Source organism: Lutra lutra, chromosome 13, assembly GCF_902655055.1.
Source record: "Lutra lutra chromosome 13, mLutLut1.2, whole genome shotgun sequence".
Taxonomy (NCBI): Eukaryota; Metazoa; Chordata; class Mammalia; order Carnivora; family Mustelidae; genus Lutra; species Lutra lutra.
Window position 1 is genome coordinate 78709190 of NC_062290.1, and position 22175 is coordinate 78731364.

Consider the following 22175-nt stretch of genomic DNA (forward strand, 5'->3'; position numbering starts at 1 on the left):
GAAGATGGAATGATAAGCATGTTGAAATATTATGACATACATTTCATAAAAATGTAAGCTATAAAATAGTGGATTTTTGATTTTCAGTATGTAAAAAAGAGGAAAAAAAGAGGAAAACACCGTAAACAGTTACTGTAGCTATGAAGGTGGCATTATGAAAAACTGCTAACTGAGGCTTTTTAAAAAGTTTTCTACAATGAGCTTACACACTTTTATAAGTAGGAAATATTAGGAAAATTTAAAAGTGATGGTACGTGTGGATAAGGATGGCGACTGACTGTACCACTGGGGGTGGGGGAATGAACACACGAGAGCCACGGGCAGGCTGGGTCCCTGGGGGAGACGGTAAGCCTGAGCCACCTGCACTCTCTCTGTGAGAGTCAGGCCCCCACTGGGTGACATCCAGGTATTTCGAGGGAGACCAGTACGGGAGGTACAGAGTCCCTCACGTGCTGGGAAATTGCTCCAGCTCTGATCAATCAGGGAGCAGTCTCTTCAGCCCTTGACATTTATCAAACCTCCTTCGCCCTCACCTGTCAGTGTGCGGTGGGGCTGCCTCTCCAGGACACAGTCTAATCAAGTCAGAAGCCCAGAGTGTCCCTGTAGACAAGGAGGAGGGGGACTCCGGGGGTGAAGGGAGAAAGGAGAGACAGGGAGCTGGGGAAGAATCATGAGGGAGTAGGGGGAAGCACCAGTGCTCAGAGAATGCCCGTTTGTTTTGCTATCGTGGCAATTAATGCTGGGAAGTGACATTTTAAGGGGCTCTGGTGACAGCTTTGGTGACATTCCTGTTTGTGATTCCATGACAAATCTCTGTCTATATCTTATTTTAGAGAGTGTGGAGACAGCTCAGAGGACGGCTGTCTGGGGATGCTGAGCTCCTGTCTGTCGGAGGGTCTGTTCCTGCCCGCTGCGCCCAGCCTCCACAATGAAGCACCAGGACCAGTGTCCAGGAAGGGGGGGACACACACATCAAAGCAGAAACAGCTCTGCTGCAGAGTTGGGGTCTGGTCGTTTGAAGCCCTGTTGACTCCACTATGTGGGAACATTAATAGGAAAGAAAATGCATGTTCTACCATTACAGTAGCCAGTTGGGGTTCTACCATTACACAAGTAGCCAGTTGGGGAAGAAAGGAAAAGGAAAAGGAAAGGAAAAGGAAAAGGAAAGGAAGGGAAGGGAAAGGAGAGGAAAGGAAAGGAAAGGAAAGGAAAGGAAAGGAAAGGAAAGGAAAGGAAAGGAAAGGAGAGGAGAGGAGAGGAGAGGAAAGGAAAGGAGGAAGGAAGGAAGGAAGGAAGGAAGGAACGAAAGAACTTCTCAATTCTGGATACTTGTCAGGCTAGCTAGTTCCAAGGAGCCTGTTTATTCAAATACAGATCTTGCCCCTCTTTGTTTTCTAAGAAGTCCAAACAAGAAAACAGAATGGAAAGAGATTAAGTTCAAATGTTACAATCTGGGAACTAGAAGCAATTACTAATTGTGTCTCATCTCCAAGCCCGCCACACCATCTGCGGCCAATGGCTTCCCAGTCTTGTTTGAATACATCCAAAGATGAGGAGTTTCAATGTTCAAGATGAAGAAGGGGAGGGCAGTGTAGGTGTAACAAGTTGTTTCCCAAGTGACATTCAGCATGCTGCAGAGATAAATACATTATCGCCAGACGGAGAGAGCTGTGAACTTGAACTCAGGAGATGTGGGTTTAAGGAGGACTTTACCCTCAAACTTACTCTTTGTCCTGGTTGTGGGGGGGAGGGCAGTGATTTAACTTCTCTGAGCCCTGTAAGGTTCTTTGTCTCGCAAAAGGGTTCCGTAACACACAGAGTATCATATAATGTTTATGAAGCCATTCTATAAATGTTAAAGGACTATATAAAGTAAAGTGGCTATTACTGTTTTATACCCCTCTAAACTGTGAGCTTCTAGAAGAAAACCATTTCCCATTGTGCTTTGTCTCTTCTTCATTAAATCCAATGAGCACATAGTAGGTGCTCAGTAAACACCTGTTAAGCCAGTTGAATGAACAAGGGAATGAATGATTGTGTATGTAGTGAGGAACAGGTGTACACAAAAGATGATGCAGGGCCTCAAGCGTCAGCCCATTTCCCTCTACAACAGCTGATAAAGGTGTAGAGAAGATAGAAAGTACACCAAACAGTCTTTAGGACCTTTGGCAATGCAGACTCCAAAAAGTACTTTCAATAAAGAGAGGGGAGAGAGGAAGTTGGGTGTGAGAAAGTCATATCCAAACATTTCTTCTTTTTACGTTAAAGAATCTATACTTCAAAATAATCTTGTGTGTAACCCCAATGTATGAACAGTTAAAAGCAGTCTAGCTCTGGGGAAAGCCATCCAGCCCATCCTGCTTTCCTCTGGCCGCCAGGGAGCTCTGGCAGCACCTTCAAAGGGGAGCCGGTGCTAGAGAGTGAGTTTCCTCAGGCTCTCGGAGAATCTCCCTCTGGGGCTCCAAGACACCTGGGAAGACGAACATGTAGAGCCATGGCTTCCAGGATGGCTGGCGTTTTCCAGGCAGTGAGCACAATGGGAGAAGTTTCTAGGTGGCAGGGGATGGAGAGAGTGTCCCCTGATGAAAGAATATACATGATACATGAAGGGTCCTTTGGGAGGAAAGCTGAATAGTTTCAAGAGAAAGTATACAGACGATGGGAATAGTGGGCCATAGTATGGGGTAAAAGACCAATGGGTTGACCACGGGGGCTAAGCAGGGGTAGTCTTACCCCTTAAAGCCCTTTGTGGATCACAGCTGTCTACTGTACCGTTCCCAATTCCTCCACTCAAACCTCACCTTGAGTCCCCAGAATTATCCTCCTCCAGGCGAGGAGCACGTGCCTGGAGCTATCACAGATCCAGTGACCAAGGGATCTGTCCCCTGGGGGGTCTCCCAATATAAGAGACCCTCTCTGAGGCTTAGGAAATCTTTGAATTCACGTTAAGACCACTCATAAACTAAAACCAATTCAGCGGTTCATACCAGCGTTAAAAAGATGTCATAAAAAGAACAGAAACTATCAGAGCATGCCACATATAATAAAGATAAGTATTCTTTAGCAAAACGTATTTTAGAGATATGCATACACACGTTCCCGTATGTGGGGGAGGGCACCATGCGCGCGCGCGTGCGTGCGTGCGTGCGTGTGTGTGGTGAGTGTGTGTGTGTGGCGTCAGCGCAAAATCTATTTCTCCCTGTGGCTGGGGTTCAATATTTGTAATAAACACAGCTCTAAGAGACCTGGATTGCTAGGATCTGAGCCAAGCCTTACCTCTCCTGCACAAATAAACGGATAGGATTAATCCATGTGGTATTGTCTTCAGAGCATGCTGGCGTTTGCTGGGTTCAAAGTCTGGCTTTACTACTTTTAGCTTATGTAACTCAGATGATCTACAAATTTCAGTAAAGGTAATTTCTTCTTTATGAGGTGGGAGGGAACAGCCAACAAAACACTGATTGAAAATACCAAACAGGGGTGCCTGAGTGACTCAACTGGTTGAAAATCCAACTCTTGGTTTTGGCTCATGTCATGATCTCAGGGTCACGGTACTGAGCTCCACTTTGGGCTCTGGGTTCAGTGCTGAGTCTGCTTGTCTCCCTCTGCCTCCCTCTCCTTACCATCTCACTCACTCTCTCTCTCTCTCAAATAAATACCTGAATCTTTTTTTTTTAAATTTACTAAACAAGGTCTGTCTGGTTCAGAAAAAGGTTAGTAAGGAGTCCATTCAGAGTTACAAGCCGGTGGAGAGGCATAATGACAGCCATCTCTGCAGTCATTAATTTATTGTATTTTTTAAAATATTTTATTTATTTATTTGACAGAGAGAGAGATCACAAGTAGGTAGAGAGGCAGGCAGAGAGAGAGAGAGGAGGAAGCAGGCTCCCTGCTGAGCAGAGAACCCAACATGGGGCTCCATCCCAGGACCCTGGCATCATGACCTGAGCTGAAGGCAGAGGCTTAACCCACTGAGCCACCCAGGCACCCCTGCAATCATTAATTATTCATTCCTCCATCTATAGACCCAACACCTATTACATGCCAGATGCTCCGTTCGGCACAGAACAAACCAAACAGACATGGCCCATGGTCTCAGGAAACTCTGAATCTTAGTAAGAAAATTAAAATATTTAATAAATAAGTACAAACTATTTTTTTTAAAGATTTTATTTATTTATTTGACAGAGAGAAATCACAAGTAGGCAGAGAGGCAGGCAGAGAGAGAGAGAGGAGGAAGCAGGCTCCCTGCTGAGCAGAAAGCCTGATGTGGGGCTTGAACCCAGGACCTGGGATCATGACCTGAGCCGAAGGCAGAGGCTTAACCCACTGAGCCACCCAGGCGCCCAATAAGTACAAATTATTGAAAAAAAAAAACAAACTGAAGAGCTGATCGACGGTAAAAGGACAGAGCTCACATAAAGAAAAGAGCTTTGTCCGACGGGTGGGATTTAAGCTGAACCCAGAATGACCAGAAGGAGTCAGCCATGACAGACTGGGGAAAGAAAAGAAGGGGATTTTTTCAGCAAAGATAATTGTGGCAGAAGCAAAGGGCCTGTGGTGAAAGAAGCTAAGCCAGTGTGAAGAAAAGAGAGGAGGCCATGGGCTGCATTACAGGAACTGAGATAAAGAGCAGGGAGAGCTCTGGAAAAACTTACAGCATGAAAGCACTATGACCAGAGGGATCACAACAGAGCCACTGCTGTGGGAAGAATGGATGAAGGCAGGCATGGAAGTGAAGACCTATGAGGATGACGTGTTTGGGGGAAGCCAGAAAGACTGATATGGCTTGAGGAGGAAATGGCTGGGCAGGGGTGAAGCGGAGGGGGCTAGAGGCTTAGGCTAGAGCCCCTATGTGAAGAAGTTTGAACACCAAGGCATTTGAATAACATGTTGGGTACAAAGAGCTCTGAAAGCGCTACACAATGATGACATTTCCATGGCATTCGCCATGGAATGGCGGGTGTCAGAAGGGTGAGTTAATAAACAGTCTTCCAGTTCTCTGTCACCCCAGAGTGCTCTGTTGACATCAGCACGAGTCCCCTATACTCCTGGGAACCTCTCCAAACACTAAAAAAAAAATGGGATCTCCCTGTCACAAAGTCCTTCTAGAAGCCAATTTAGAAGTTCAGAATTACCGTGTAGCAGCATCCTGCCTCCAAGAACAGATGTTAATTACCTATTTCTCTTCCCCAATTTATGGATGAAGCAAGTTCATGGTTACAACACTTTAACTATGCCCGTGATTGTGAGAGCTCGGTGGCTTCCCCAGACCATAGCACATGGTGTGGGATGGTGTGTTCACTGCCCAGCTCTGTCCCTAACGATGACCATTCTTGTGATGGAGCTGCAAGCTGGCTCAGCCAGTTCCCAGCTGTGTGACCCTGGACAGGTTACTCAGCCTCCTCTCTTTGCCTTAGTCTCCTGCTCTGTAGAATGGGAGCAATATTAGTACCCAACTCATAGGGTGACTGTGAGATGTAAATGGCATGTCATGGAAAGTTCCCAGATTACCAGATATAGAGCTGCATAAAGGTCTCTGTCCCTGTTTCTATTTCCCCCTTTCTCCTTCCTTCTCTTCCTTCAATTATAAGCAGCATGCATTTTTTTTCACACTAATAAAACAAAATTAAGAAAACCCAATATCCACTCAGCCATCCCCTACCCTTTCCCTTGATAAAGTGATAAATTAGTTATTTTAATTTCCTCGAGCTTTCATGCATAATATTCAGGGAAGGGAAACATAAATTTAAGGATGGATAAGGAGAATTAGAATTAAAACGCATTGAGTTTCTGTTATGTACCAAACACAGAGCCAAGCCTTCACACAGGGACGTGATTAAATCTGCAGGAATGACCTTTCTGCCCGTGGACGCCGCCGAGTAAGCATCGTTAAAGTCTCCCCTCCCACCGCCGTCATGTCTAAGTCAGAGTCTCCCAAAGAGCCTGAACAGCTGCGGAAGCTCTTCATCGGAGGTCTGAGCTTTGAAACAACCGATGAGAGTCTGAGGAGCCATTTTGAGCAATGGGGAACACTTACGGACTGTGTGGTAATGAGAGACCCAAACACCAAGCGCTCCAGAGGCTTTGGGTTTGTCACATATGCCACTGTGGAGGAGGTGGATGCAGCCATGAATGCAAGGCCACACAAGGTGGATGGAAGAGTTGTGGAACCAAAGAGGGCTGTCTCAAGAGAAGATTCTCAAAGACCTGGTGCCCACTTAACTGTGAAAAAGATTTTTGTTGGTGGCATTAAAGAAGACACTGAAGAACATCATCTAAGAGATTATTTCGAACAGTATGGGAAAATCGAAGTGACTGAGATCATGACTGACCGAGGCAGTGGCAAAAAGAGGGGTTTTGCTTTTGTAACATTTGATGACCATGATTTTTGTAGACAAGATTGTCATTCAAAAATACCATACTGTGAATGGCCACAACTGTGAAGTAAGGAAAGCGCTCTCTAAGCAAGAGATGGCTAGTGCTTCATCCAGCCAAAGAGGTCAAAGTGGTTCTGGAAACTTTGGTGGTGGACGTGGAGGTGGTTTTGGTGGGAATGACAACTTTGGTCGCGGAGGAAACTTCAGTGGTCGAGGTGGCTTTGGTGGCAGTCGAGGTGGTGGTGGATATGGTGGCAGTGGGGATGGCTATAACGGATTTGGTAATGATGGAAGCAACTCTGGAGGTGGCGGAAGCTATAATGATTTTGGCAATTACAACAATCAATCCTCAAATTTTAGACCCATGAAAGGAAGCAATTTTGGAGGCAGAAGCTCTGGCCCTTATGGTGGTGGAGGCCAATACTTCGCCAAACCATGAAACCAAGGTGGCTATGGTGGTTCCAGCAGCAGCAGCAGCTACGGCAGTGGCAGAAGGTTTTAATTACTGCCAGGAAACAAAGCTTAGCAGGAGAGGAGAGCCAGAGAAGTGACAGGGAAGCTACAGGTTACAACAGATTTGTGAACTCAGCCAAGCACAGTGGTGGCAGGGCCTAGCTGCTACAAAGAAGACATGTTTTAGACAATACTCATGTGTATGGGCAAAAAAACTCGAGGACTGTATTTGTGACTAATTGTATAACAGGTTATTTTAGTTTCTGTTCTGTGGAAAGTGTAAAGCATTCCAACAAAGGGTTTTAATGTAGATTTTTTTTTTTTTGCACCCATGCTGTTGATTGCTAAATGTAATAGTCTGATCATGACGCTGAATAAATGTGTCTTTTAAAAAAAAAAAAAAATCTGCAGGAATGTGCCAAGGTGAAATTCAGCAGTGATATTCAAAATACCTGAGGAGTTCTAGGGCATAGGTATCAATTAGTAAGACAGGACGCAGGCCATAATCCTGGGGAAGTATCCTAAAGCCACCCCATTCCTAGACAGTGAGAGCTTCGGGAGGGATCTTGGGGAGGGGCTGGGATAGCCACGCAGCAGGAAGGCACTGGGAGAGCTCAGGACAACAAACTACTTACCAAGACACAGAAGAAGTTCAATATTTAACAAAGGGTCTGGGCGCACAGGTGTGTATCAGGTGAAGGTCAAACCTGCTCAGGAAAATGATCTTGGGGTTTGGAAACCCAAGCGGTAGACCCCTGATAGTGAAACATTCTCCCTCTGCTCTCCAGAGTGTCCCCTCTATTATTCACAAGTCCAAGCTGAAAAGCAGCCTGACAGAGCTTGAAAACGGAGAAAAAGTTTGAACGGATAGGCAAAATCTAAGTGGAAAGGTGCAGATCTAAGTGGGAAAGGGATTAGCCTTTGGCAATATAATTTCAAAAAGGCTATGGGATTCCTTCTGTATGGGTTGCCCAGCCTCTGAAGAGTTGACCTCTCTTGACAAAACCCACACATGGTCCCAGATCACCCCACAAAAAAGAGGGCCTCATTGTTCTCTCCCAAGGATCCAATGGAGGCAACAGAGCACTCATTGGATCTGAGCTGCTGTGAGATCTTCCGCAATCTGCCCGTGGAACCATCCCTCTCCTGTCTACACAAGCAGGACCAGGAGCTCAGGGATCATAACGTTGTAAGAACAGCCCCTAACGGCCACTTCTCCATGGTCAAGGTGACCAGAATCCAGTGTGGAGTCAGGAAAAGCGTGCCCTTCCTTTTGACTGGATTTCTCTCTCTTCCACCCTTACCACACTTACCAGAGCTCAGTGGGACTGGATCCAGGACTAAATGAAGGGCTTTGTGTTACTTCAAATTGTACTTCCTTTTAAAGCCAAGGCAGAACATTTACAAAAAATACTATGGGTCCAGTGAGAACAGGTGAGGTGAAGGCATAACCTTGAGGGGATGGTGAAGAAGGTTCCCCAAGGCCACAGCACCAGGGAACCCAGGAATGGGGTTCAGTTCAATTTGCTCATCTCCATTTCTTGGGAAGGGGGGAGGGGAATATCAGAAAATGAACAGTTCAAAGACAGGAGCCACCTGGAGGACAAAGGAAATATCCCAGATCATGGTAGCTGGAATATAAAAGGAGATCGGAGGTAACTACTCAACATCATTAAGGACACTCTGGATGCCCAGCTAAGACCAGGGTTTTGAAGTCTACAAATGCAGTTCCCAGGGATCCAACACCTGCCACATATGAGGGCCTGGGGTAGGCATTTTGCACATATTTTATTGTTATCTTGAATCCTTCCAGAACACTTAGGCAAAGGAACCGAGACTCAGAGCGTTGAATTCCTGTTCTTCCAAGGTCACCCAGTGAATAAAGGAGGCAGAATTTGAACCTAGGTCCACATGACTCCAAAACCTGCACTCTAGCCTACTGTCTCACTCTCGTCCCCCTGCGGGTTTCTAGGCTTGACAAAAATGTCTCCTTTTAAGAACCCCCTAATGTTCTTATTAGCCCACTGAGCAACAATGGAAAGATGAGTCCAAGAGGAAGGACCCCAGAAGAAGAAAAGTAGGATACAGAGTTCAGAACTCCAGGACTGGCCCAAACAGCGAGGGTTTCTCTCAATTCACAAAAGGAGTGGGTCAGTGTCAGCACGAGGGTCTCCAGGCTAGGCCTTTAACCCACTGTCATCACCCGTATTACAAAGACAAGGGGAAGGAAAAAGCAGAATAAGATATTTGCAGCATTTACAGGACAAGAGCCAAATTCCATCTATAAACAAGATGGTGCACCAGACACCTAACAAAGATGAACAGGAATATACTCTGTGCTTGCGTCCGAATAATCAATTGTCTACCAACTTCTGGGAAATGGGTCTTTGCAACAGCATATATGAAAAAGGGTGAGAGGTTTCAGTCACCAAAAAGCCCAGTATGAACCAGCAATAGTAGCACAAAATGTGATCTCAAGCTGCATCAACCCAAGTATAACAGCTGGCAAGAAGGAGGTGAAAATCCCATTTTGCTGAGCACAAGAGCATTCCCCCCTTGAGGCAGAGGGGTGTTAGTTCTGGCGTTTATATTCTAAGACATGAAAAATTAGACTCTCCATCTACAGGACAGTGACCCAGATGGTGAAATGTCGGAAAACTCTGTCACTTGAGTCCAGTTGAAGAAACTGGGATTATTTAGGTTGGTTTCCAGAAGTTACAAGGTACCTTTTTTTTTTTTTCTCTTGTCAAATTTTCTTTTTTTTTTTTTTTTTTTTTTTTTTTTTTTTTTTTTAAAGATTTTATTTATTTATTTTTGACAGAGAGAGATCACAAGTAGACAGAGAGGCAGGCAGAGAGAGAGAGGAGGAAGCAGGCTCCCCGCTGAGCAGAGAGCCCGATGCGGGACTCGATCCCAGAACCCTGAGATCATGACCTGAGCCGAAGGCAGCGGCTTAACCCACTGAGCCACCCAGGCGCCCCTCTTGTCAAATTTTCTAAGAGCTGACTTAGAGAAGAAAGATCAGATTCATTTTCTTTGTGGATGAGAAGGGCCAGACAAACAGATTTCAACTCAATATAAGGAAAAACTTCCTAACAGTAGTGTCTGAAAATGAGATGAATTCTCTCAACTGAGTAGTGAGAAGGCCATCAAGGGAGGTAATCAAGAGACAAAGGAGGGATAATGAACTATATATAACTTCTGATGCTTCTCAAAACTCAAAGAACACTGGCTTTTTTTCTTTTTTTTCCCACCACTACTGAAGAGCTAGAGAAGGCAAATTCAGATAACCCAACAGAGACTGGCCATAGATCCAGAATGGCTTAGCCCAGAAGACACCACCTGTGCCCTCAACCACCCAGCTTCCGCGCCTCTTCCCAGCTTCCCAAAAGGTCCCCCGGAGGGTGGGATGCAACAAGAAGACTCACCTTTCTTCTCAAAGTCCCCCTTCTCTTCTCCTGGCCGGCCCAGACTGTCCAGGCTATGGGTCACCTGGCTGCCAAACTCATCCTCCCGGGAGACATGGTTGGCCCGCCGGGGAAGGTCCTCATCCTCTTCGTAGTCATAGTCATCCAGGATGGGGGTCTCCCGGATGGGCACTCCAATGACAGAATTGTGAGCCTGCAGCCGAGAGGAGCGGAAGCTTTCCCGGGCCTGGGGCCCCAGCAGCACAGACGGGATGTAGTGAATCTCATGCGTGGCTTCCGTGCTCGCGCTCTTCTGGGGGATGCGACGGCGCTTCTGCCAGCGCCGCTGGGCGTACAGAGCCACAGTGAACACCAGCAGCAGAAGCAGCAGTGCAATGAGTCCACCCTAGAGCAGAAGGGAAGAAGGACAGCGAATGGGCCACGGTTCTTTGGGCTAGAGTGTTGGAGGGGGCTTTCCTGTCCACTCCACTCCGCCCAGATCCCCGGGCGAGGCTCATAAAAACGCAGGAACCACCAGCCACAGCCGCTGTGTGATCTTGGGCAAACTGCTTGACTTTTCGGGGCTTTGCTTTTCGTGTATGTAAGGATGAGTAAGAATCCCTGCCCTCCCTTCTCCACGAGGTTGTCACAAGGAGCAAACGAGGTGGATAATGGTCACGTCAGAGCCACACAGACAGCTAAATGCTGGAAGAGTCAAGGGCTGTGGCTTCACACAGGTGAATGTCTGAATTTTGGCTCTGCCTCCCATGAATGGAGCAACCCCAGGACATTGGCTCATGCTCTCTCAGCTTTGCTTCCTCATCTCTAGAATGGGTCCACTGAAGGATCAAGAGATAGGAGCCTTTTTTCCAACCTGCTGCATATCTGAGACAACTTTATAAGGTCAAACATAATTTCTGCATAGTCTCATATATCCTTCATTATTAGAAATGCTAGTCTTTTTAAATAAAAAATGTATTTATTTATTTGAGAGAGAGAGAGAGAGCAAGAGGAGAGGGAGAAGGAGAGAGAAAGAGAAGGAGACTCTCCAGTGAGCAGGAAGCCCTATGTGGGGCTCGATCCAAGGCCCCTGGGATCAGGATCTGAGTTGAAGGCAGACGCTTAACCAACTGAGCCACCCAGGTACCCCAGAAACACTAGTCTTCTAGCGTGACTTCCAATAGGGGGCCTGAGACAAAATACGTGCTTCATAAATATTTGTTGAATGACTAAATGAAAAAAAAAAAAAAAAAAAAACACCTTTCTAGGATTCTTTTAATCAGAACATTAAGGCAAACTGAAACTTATTTTTCTTTAATACATCCCTCTGGCAAATATTCAACTGAGTTTGCCTCCCGTTGGAACCTTACATTGGAACAGTTTACAGTGTATGAACATATGTTACATGATTCAAAAGACTCGTGAAATACCCTTTCCATGAGTTCTTTAAGAGTAGGGTCATTTACAAACACGTCTGTGAATGGAGGTGCCCCCTTAGTTACCTTGCTTTTCTTCCTTACAGGTTATGCTTTGGGGCTGGGGGACAGGAGGCCACGGCGTTGAGTCCCTGAGGGTAAGCCCCAGGGTCGGGAAGAACCGCCTTCACTCGGGGTGGAGAGGGGCCTGGAATCGAGAGACTCAGACACTCACGGTGAGCCACAGAGCAAAAGCTGAGCCTTGCTTTTGGCTGTGACTTCTGTTAGGCAGACCTGCTTGGGCCAGGAAGAATGCTGTTTACTAAAATAATCTGCTATCCTGCTGCCTATGCCGGAAAGCTGTCATGTTCTTTTTGCAAGGCTCTCGGGTCAGTACGCTGGAATGCATCACTTCCACAGCAGGGGGGAGCGGGTGGGAAAGCGGGCTAAGAGGTCCCCAAGCATGCGAGTACAGCTGACCGCCCTGCCTTGACTTCAGGAGTGAGCTGCTGTGGAATCCCTGGGAAGCTTCCTCTGGATGTCAGAACTTAAGCACGAGCACAAAAACCCAATAAATCTGCAAGTACATGCATTTGCATGTGTGTGCAAGTGTGTGTGTATGTGCGTCCAATACACATAAAATGGGTGCATGTGCGTGGCTCGTGACCTTCAGAGCCCCCCAAAACAAGAACAGATCCTTGTTCCCCCGAGAATATACAACAGTGATTTCTCTGTGTCGAGAAGTCTCCCTAATGGGCATTACTTGTCAGTTTTTTTCCCACAGAGAAGAAAGGGAAGAGACGGAAGGAGGGAGGGAGGGAGGGATATGAAGGAAAGAGGTAACAGCGAGGACAGTGAAGAGAGAGAGGAGGCAAGAATAACACTGGCTAAAACCAGAGCAGGCCCTCTCCTTACTACTCTCACTTCCTGTTATTTGATCTTCAAGACAATCTTATGTGACGGGATGTAGTTCTGTTCTATTGATGAGATGAGGAAAAGGCGGTTCAGAGAGGTTGAGCAACTTGCTTGAAGTCACACAGGTTTTGATCCTCGGTCCATCAGGGTACAAAAGGCCAGGATGTGGCAAAGCAGGGATCTAAATTCTAGGCTTCACTGCACAGCCACTGGCTATGTGATGGCGTAATGGTTCTCACAGACCACAGGGAGGAGAGGAGAACATTGGAAGGATGGTGAGGGTGCATAAAAAGAGAGCGAATGCTGAGAAGGGAAAAGGAAGACGCTATCTTCAAGTCCAGGAATCGAGGGGCACGTCTTAAGGCTGCTCTTCAACAAAGTGTTTCATTTTGGTTACTGACATCTTGGGGAAATCTCCTTGCCTATCTTCACACCTCCGGGCACTTCCCTGGCTGAGAGGGTCAGGCCCTGCCTGGTCTAGGACCCTTCATTCCCAGCCCCTCGTGCCTACGCTGTTTATGAGGGTCTGACCCTGTGGTCCGATCCCAGGATTAACAATGACCTGGGAAAGATAAGGCCTAACCCAAATGACCACTTCCCTCCATGACTGCCCCTCCCTGCCTCCACTACCTCTAGCCCGCCCTCCCCGGTCACCCCTGTGATGCTGCATCAGCTCCTAAACCCAGACCAGCAGCTCCTGGAAGGCAGGAAGCCTCATGCTTTGCCTCCAACACCCGCAGCAGCATCTGGCACAGTGGCCGAGGGCTGGCCTCAGAGTGACACAACTGTAGCTCAGACTCTATTCCTTAGAGGTTTCTGTGCCCTTGACTAGGTCACGTCTGCTTTCAGAGCCTTGGCTTAAATGGGTTGGGTTAAATAAGGGCAGTATTCCCAGGGTCAGCTCACTGGGTCATCGTGAGGTTGAGTGAGATACGTGTGGGGTATTTAGTGCCATGTGTGGGATGTGACAGCTGCTCATAGACTGTTAGCTATCACTGCTGTCAACAGCGTCGGCAAGGGTCTGTTTAATGCAAATGAACAAATGAAGGAATGAATGAATGAATAAACAGCTTGACCTTCTGCACCCCAATGCCTATTCTGCAAAACTTGTCTGGAGTCCTCCGATCCTTCCTAATCTGGACCAAACTCATCACAGGTGCTCTGTATCCATTTACTTTTCTACAACTGGGCACGTGAGGTATCTTTGTCCTAGGCGAAGTAAGGAAACTGAAGCACAGAGACAGAAGGTCCATCATGCTGACCTCAGCTTCCACCAGCCTCAGCTAAGCCACCAACCATGTGGCTTCTGTCACAGATCAGAATTGCATTGTGAAAATTTGGCCCAAGGAGAATCTCAGTTTTCAAGGGTCTATTGTGCCAGGGACCTACTGAAACAAATGTCCCCATGCAGGGCTCCTGAAAGGCCAAGGGGACTTCACCTTAAACACAGTAGCCGCAGGTCTAAGCAGCTCTGTGCTCCTAGAGGCTGAAAATGTAGCGGAGTAAAGGACACTGTGGACAGGCTCTAAGCAGGCAGTAAACACTTTTACTCACTGTGTTTACTCACTGTGTTTGAGCTTGAATTTCTCAGATTCCCCTATGGACCCTCAGTTTACTCATCTGTAAATTGGACTTAGCAACACTTGGAAGAGTATAGCATGGCTGGGGACAGAGAATGACAAAGGGTCAGAAAGAGTTCTTTAACTCTCATGCTACCACACAGAAGCTGGGCAACCTTGGACAGAGGAATGAATCTCCCAATCGCATGTTTCTCATCCATAAGATTGGGTCACAGACATCTACAGAGAGAGAGGTTAGGTGTGGGCTCATGGCCGTGGAGAGCTGTGCTCAGTGCCTGGTACATGGCAAACCTGTGATCAGCTCTCACTCATGCGTCTCAGCCGGTTGCTGAGCAAAGACTGTGATAGCCCTTGCGAACCGAGAAGCGCTGTGGACAAGCTCTAGAGAACCATGTGTCCACCTCTGGTCCTGGTGGGACAGTTCGCCCTAAGAAAGCAGATGAGTAACTCAGAAGCAAGAAGAAACCATCAACCACATCCTTGCAGATGGTCCTTGGACCAAGCTGCTGCGCTAGCCCACCTACACAGAACTGTACCCCATTTCTTTGCGGCCTTTCTCCACCAAGGACAAGCCAACAGAAAAGCAGATGACACCAGGAAAGTAAGCAAGGCCAGAGTGTCCAGCCAGTGAGTCTGCAGGCCGAGAGCCAGCACGAGTCCTGGAGGTGAAGAAAACACTGCAGGGCCACAGCAAGCCAAGGAGGGAGAAGAGGATGCAGGGAAAGGCTGTGCATTTTCAGAAAGCAGGTTAAGAAGAGGCCGAGGCTCCAGGGGTGGTGAGTGAAGGCCCTGCTGGACTCAGGGATGACCTGATGCCAAATTCGATTTGGACCGTGTTCATTCTCGGGCAGCCCAAGACAAACAAGGTTGGAGAAGTGGCAGCGATTTCCAGAAATAAAAATGCCAGTCTGTTAGTTAGGGGTTGGTTTGTGTGAGACTGTGAGCATCACAGGTCTTGGGGTGATTGGTTTTACCTTTTTCTTACAGATCTAAGGATTTCACTAAGCTGTCAGGGAGGAATTGGGAAAGAGACAGCAGGAGCAACATGTGTCCCTGTCTCTTACGGAACCTTCCCTACTAGAAGTCTCTCTAGAGCAGGATTAGCCCACTTCTCTTATTCTGTTGCTGAGGGTGAGTTGCAGATCCCCCAGTGGAGGAAGACAAGGGTTACGGTGGGCCATGTCAAGGGCAGAGTGCCATGATGGGGAAAGCAGGTGTCTGGGGGCTCAGAGACCTGTGTGGGGATCCCTGGGTCCCTCCTGGCCGTGTGTGACAAGCTGGCTGTGATATTTTATCTCCTTGGGCTGCATCCAGGCTCACCTGTAAAATGCGCTCATTGTTTCCAATGTGAAAAGTCATGCCAGGGATTAAACAAGAAAATAAAAGGTCTGGCACCGAAATACTCAACAAACATCAACCTCTCTATTCAAATCCTTTTGGACCTCCCTCCTTGCTCAAAACCCCTTCTTGGCTCTCCAAGGCCCTCCAAATAATGTCTGGGCCCCTTGCCTGGCATCCAAGGTCCTTCATGATGAGATGCTCACTTCTTTCTCAGGTCCAGCTCCCCCAAACCCCACCAGTCTCATCCCCTGTCCTGGAGCCACACTGAGCAATGAGAGTTCCCCCAACGTGTGATGCTCTGGGCTCTTCCACACTGGGTGTGTCCTCAGCGCAGGGTGCTCTCGCGCCCTTCGTGATGTAAATAATGACCCCCCTCCATTCAGATCCACCCAGAACCTCAGAATGTGATCATATTTGGAAATAGGGTTGTCGCAGTTGTAACTGGTTGAGATAAGGTCATACTGGATTGGGTGGGTCCTAAATCCAATGACTGGTGTCCTTAAAAGAAGAGTAGAGGACACAGACGGACAGGCAGACAGCCACACACAGAGACAGAAGAGAAGGAGGCCCTGTGAAGGCGGAGACAGCCTGCAATGGTGCGTCGACAAGCCAAGGAATGCCTAGGATTCCCCACAACCATCAGAGGCTATTGGGAGCCATGGGACAGATTCTCCCTCAGCCTCCAGAGTGAGGAAACCCTGCTGACAATTTGATTTTGGACTTCTGGCCTCCTGAACCATAAGGGAATGCGTTTCTGTTGTTTTAAGCTTCCCACTCCGTGGTGATTTGTTATGGCAGCCCTAGAAACCTAATACACTCCCCTTCGTCTGCTCATTTCAACTCACGCAGCCATCTCAGCTCGGCAATCACTTCCTCGGGGAATGTCTTGGCCTCTTCAGGTTGGGGCCGGTCTGTGACGTTTCCTCTCACAGGCTTTCTGTGGTTAGCACTACCGCAATATGGTCATCTGGTTGACCATGTTCCTCATTCCTGAGTTACCATCTACCTCCACCATTTACCCAGTCTATGCTGTAATATTTGGCCCAGAGTAGGTGCTTAATAAATATACAGAAGCCTAAAATCTTGACCAGACATGGCAGAGAAATAGAAATCATACTGTCCCCACACCAGCTCTGACCTCAGCATCCAAAGGGCACCCAATCAAACCTCGCAGGGACCCTCCCTGCTGCTCTGCCTTCATCCCCCTGCTAGGACCTCCAGCTGATTTGCTTACAGACACAGTATTAAACACCAAAAAATATATAAAGATGAAAAATAGAAAGGGCCCCAAACTACCCCACTGAGAGAGCTTTCCAAAAAGTCAAACTTAGAACTCCATTCAGCCTGGCCTCATTTTAATCTATTTTTTCATGTTAACTATCCGGGCACGGGAGAAGGAGTCAGAGAAAGAAAAAAAAAAAAAAAAACGGATAATGTGAGAAATGCTTTATTTGACAATGTGTCATTGGGAAACTGATTATTTCTGTCTCCAGCCTTTTTAATATTCCTTCACAATGGCCAAGCTGCAAAGGGATTTGGTATTCTAAGACTGGATTTATAATACTCTGTTCAGCAGTGATAAGAACATGGGCCTTTAATCCTCAGAGCTGTGAACATGCATATTCTCCCAAGTAATGTCCTTCTCTTCTCGTCACTTGTGTCTGGTCTCGACAGCCGGCCCCAGGATGGCTAAAGACTGATGATCTACTGGGTGTGCTCCTGGCCATTTGCTGAGCAAGTAGCTAGTTGGGTAAGGGCTCCAGGTACTCTGGGAAGTCTCCTTTCGGGCTTCTGTCTATGTTTAAGGTGGAGGGATTACTGGACACTAATCCAGACCTTTGGCATTACAGATAAGGAAAACTGAGATTCAGAGACAAGTGACTTGACCAAGTTCACAGAACATTCCAAGATGGTAGTGGCAGTGGGTTGTGCAGCCCATGGTCCCCCAACGCTTCTTAGCTTTGGGAATCCTGACAACTATCTAACAAAACAGCTTCTGCCACCTTCCCTTTCTCTCCGCCCAATGGCTGTCCCATCTCCCAGTTGCCACAGCCTTTCATCGTGATCATTTTAATACACTCTGGATGATCTTCCAGGCTTTGTCTCCTCCCCTAGTGTTCTCACTCCATCTTCTCGACCATGACTGGCGCACAGCTGGATGCGGAGACCCTCCTCACTGGCTAAGCTGGAGAGTTCTATGGTTCAACAGTTCAGGTTCTTGTCCGTCAAGCCCCCACCCTTTCTGGATAATCTGGTCTCAAAACATATGCTTTTGAGGTACCCTTCTCAATATATATGCTTCACCCACCCATGCTGCACTTACTATAAATAAGTCCCACAGTGCTAAGTTATCCAACCACATCAGAACTCACTATTTCTATTACATGTCCTGATATTTTCACCCAAGTCATTTCTTCTTCTTCTTCTTCTTCTTCTACTTCTTCTTCTTCTTCTTCTTCTTAAGATTTTATTTATTTATTTGACAGACAGAGATCCCAAGTAGGCAGAGAGAGACAGGGAAGCAGGCTCCCTGCTGAGCAGAGAGTCCGACATGGGGCTCGATCCCAGGGACCTGGGATCATGACCTGAGCCAAAGGCAGAGGCTTTAACCTACTGAGCCACCCAGGTGCCCCCAAGTCATTTCTTCTGCCTGGAATGCCACCCTCACTGTTATCCCTCACTTTGTCTACACACCCACATACCACCAGATTTCAAGGCTAGCATCAACGCTATCTCCTTTGTAAACTCTGCTGTGACCCCGCCTCTCCAGGCTCAGCTGGAAGAAATCTCTTTCCCTTCTGAACTCCCACTGCACTTCACCTGGACCTTCACTTAAGGAGCTTTTAGTACTTTCCACCTTGTATTAGAGTTATTGGTGCTTGGTACTTAGCGACCGTCCCAGTTAGATTATTACACCTGCTGCACAGACGAAAAAATGCGGCTCAGAACAGAAACCTGCTTGAGAGGACACAACCAGGTGGCACATATATGGGATAGGGCCTCCTGACTGAGGCAGCCTTCCGTCAACGGTAGGCTCGCACTCTTAACTGGAAATGTTCGCTGGACTGTGAGGGAGAATAAGATAAGAACTATATCGAAAAAGGCATGGCCATTCTTTAGGCATTCATGTTTCTCAGATTTTTGTTTCTTTCTCTTTAATTAATAAGGTGGCAAGACTGTGCTGAATGGAAGTAAGGAGGCCACTGAGGTAGCTGTTTAAGATAGCCTAGAACAGCAGTTCCCAATCTGCCCCCCTCCCCCAAGGAATGATTGGTAACGGGGACATCTTTGGTCCTCAGAACTGGAGAGAGAGCGCTACTGATATTTAGGGGGTAGAGGTCAGGGAATCTGTAAGCATCCCATGTGCAAAGGCCAGCCAGATACAACAAAACTATCTGGTCCAAAATGTCAATATTCCGGAGATCAAGGAAGCTCTGGTCTAAGAGAGAGGAGATGGGGCCTGCAGGCAGGGCAGTTAAAGGCAATAGTTAATGACTGGGGTAAAACAAGACATGCCAGGGGAAGGGAAGACTTGGTGTTTAATTAGCAAGAAAGCAGAGGAAGAAGGAGCCCACAATGACACCAATGTGTGGATTATGCAATTGAATTAGAAAGGAAACTTCCATGTTAATTTTTTTCCTAGGAAGCTCCCAGAAGGCTACAGAAGATCCCAGCACATAATCAAAAGAAGAGGTAAGTTACATGTGTGAACAATTAGGAGGAGATAAACACACAACAACTGATAAAGACTTGCATCTATATATACAAGCAATGGTATGTCTGTATATATTCATATGTATAAAAATATACTCACACCTATCTTTATGTTTCTACAGTTAGCTGTATTTATCTATAGCTATCTCTTTGTGTCTAGACACATAGAAGGTGACCTATTTAGGGAGATCCCATTATAGAAAATGAAACATTTTTTTTTCTTTTAAACCAGTCATCTACTTATAATGTGTCTATTAGAGACACCGTTTCCCAAGATCAGGCCAAGGGAATAAAGTTAAAACGTAGCAGTTCTTTGGAACGTAGTCATTCCCCCACTCAGATCAACCTTCCTTAATCATCTTTAGATCAGATCAGAACGAGGCCTGAATCCTGAGAGATCAATCTGAATCCCAGGAAATTTATCAAGGGGAAAGCTAACGAACGGACATCAGGACAACGGCGCTTGCCCACGAGTCAGGCAGATGTGGATTTTAGTCACGGTTGTCTTACCTCTGGGTCGTGTGTCTTTGGGTATGTGATTTGAGTTTCCTCCATTTTCTCATCTGTAAACTGGGTTAGCAGCCCTGACCGAGAGGGTCTAGGGAGGATTAAATGGGTCTGCATTACGGAATGTGAGTTGGAATGGAATGTGGCTTACAAGTCATAGCTCTCAGGAAAGAAATACTAGCATCCTTATTACCGATGCAAGACCTTATTTCCTATAAAATTAAATGCAAAGGAGTGGTGAGGCCACCACTTCCCTCCCACAATCCTGAGATAGTCTCTGTGCAGTTTCCCAACTGCATTCCTGTGACCATCCCCTGCTCTCTTCCGCAAGGTTCCTGGCCGTGTGCCCTTGACTATGCTCCTTCCCTTCTCTGGGGGGAGTAGGTGAGACTGGCTGTTTTCCAACAGGAACTCCAGCTCCAATTTTCTAGAGTAGAAAGGCAAAGGCAGACTTGAGAGCATTCCTGAACAGATGAAATACATATTCTCGTGACATCCAGCCTAGCATCGCCGCTGTATGCAGGTATGACCCGGGTGAAATGTCCCGGTCCCCTCCCACCCTCTCACACACCTGCATGCTCACTCACGCGGCTCCCTTGGCCTGTAATACCCCTCCTTTGCTTCTTGGTCTAGTCCTTTCACCTCAGCTCTTGGGTCCTGAGTTCTCAACAAGACTTTCTGAAACCGGCTATCTCCGGCTGGGTCAACTACACAACTTTCAAACCCCTTAGTTTCTCCTGCTTCCATCTGCCAACAACTCTGCCACGAGCCCTGCATACCCAAGACCCAGCCTGGGTAGGTCCGACATGCAGTGGTCCTCATTATGCACTTGATTCATTTTCACACTGAGAGACCATGAAGAAAAGGGTGGGGTTTTATTTATTTCTGCACAAATTTGAATGTTTCAGGACACACAGTAGATCTTCAATTACTGGTGAGAAGAATTAATGAATCTCTTAGAAACTCCTCTCTGAGGCTAGGTGGTTGAAATACACCTCCGTCCATTTGGCAATTCTCCATTTATGTGCAAGAACACCGAAGATAATTCACAGGAGCCACGCAGCACAAATCGGCACCCTACTCCAATCCTCACGTGGCCTCCCAAGTTCAGTCTGAAATCCCACTCTGAAGGATGGATGAGTGGACAAGGTGAGGGAAAGCATCTTCAAGAGGATTGATTTTCCTCCTCTTCTTTGGGTCATGAAGACAAACAGATGAACTCAGATGACTAGAGAGGAAGGTTGCACTCATCCATCCATGGACTCATTTGCCAGGTTAAGGGCATGGCTGGAAACTGGCCCACCAGAGTCCAAGTTCTTACTCTGCCACCCACCAAAGAGGTCTGTTGTGAGAACTAGGTAAACAGCTGTATCTATCCACATGACCTCACACAGCCCTTGACTTAAAGAAAACATTTAGTCCCCAGTAGGTATTGGCTTCATTGATACTGTGTAACTTATTATGATACCCTGTCTCTGTGCAAAGCTCTTGCCTGGATCTAGCAACACACAGATATGGCCTCGAAGAACTTGACGCTGGTTTGCAGAAACAGGTAAGTAAGCAGATAATCACTGTAATGCATAGTTCAATAAGCTCTATGCCAGAGGGAAACATAGTGAGAAGCAACATGTTTCTTAAAGCTTCTAGATGCAAAGCATAGAGGAAGTGGAATAAAAAGGCCTTCCTTAAAATTGCAACTAGAGTCAAGTTTAAAGGTGTGGGAGTGGGCTGGCCTGTTTGATCAGGTGCACCCCACCCCTCAAATGTGACAGAGTAGAGACCAACTACGCAGCATGATGGCTGGTGGGGCAGGCTCTGATGTCGAAGAACTTGGATCTGAGCACCTGCACCATCACCAACAAGCTCTTGGAGCTTGGGGCTCCAAGGTCATGGCCCTTTCCTGAGCTCAGTTTTCTCATCTGGAAAGCTGAGGACAGTAGTCTTCATTGAAAGGGGCTATTGTGAGATTAAACAATGCACAAAAGCGATCCAGTGCAGTGCGTAGAACACAGCCATGGTCAATAAATGGTGGTGTCAAAAATTCTGGCAGAAGGAAAACACACTCAGAAGGAAATCAGAACATTTAATCCCAATGCTGGCCCTCCCCCTTAATAGGCCCCTTTACTAGAGAAGTGTGCAGGTTGCTCCCAGATCCTCATACACATTTCTAAGCAAGGTGGCCACCCAGCCACATGGGCTCAGCATTCATCATTTAACAGATGAGGGAAGTGAGCCTCCCAGAGGTGACTTTACCGAAGGTTCCAGAATCGAAAATCGGTCTGCAGCCAACCGTTGTAATAACCCTGATAACCGTGTGTCCCTAGAGCTGGCAGTAGACAGAGCCTGTATCCCCTGCTCAGGGCATTATTCTCTGGGAATGTGTTTCAGACGCACAAGGTCTAAGAAGAGATCCCTAACACCATGCCCACTGTAAGCCACTGTGCCCAAAACTCAGCCTTGTGA

General features: G+C 47.0%; 1 protein-coding gene across 7 annotated transcripts in view; it reads right to left on the bottom strand.

Annotated features, from left to right (window-relative positions):
• Positions 1-22175, bottom strand: part of ASTN2 (astrotactin 2) — a 1447326-nt gene that overhangs the window by 662834 nt on the left and 762317 nt on the right. For 4 of the 7 annotated variants that reach the window (XM_047699295.1, XM_047699293.1, XM_047699292.1 and 1 more), the window contains one exon: positions 10262-10646. The exons of the other annotated variants lie outside the window; for them this stretch is intronic. In XM_047699295.1, coding sequence (XP_047555251.1) covers positions 10262-10646 — 385 coding nt within the window. The remainder of the gene's footprint in view (positions 1-10261; positions 10647-22175) is intronic. 7 annotated transcript variants of the gene reach the window in all.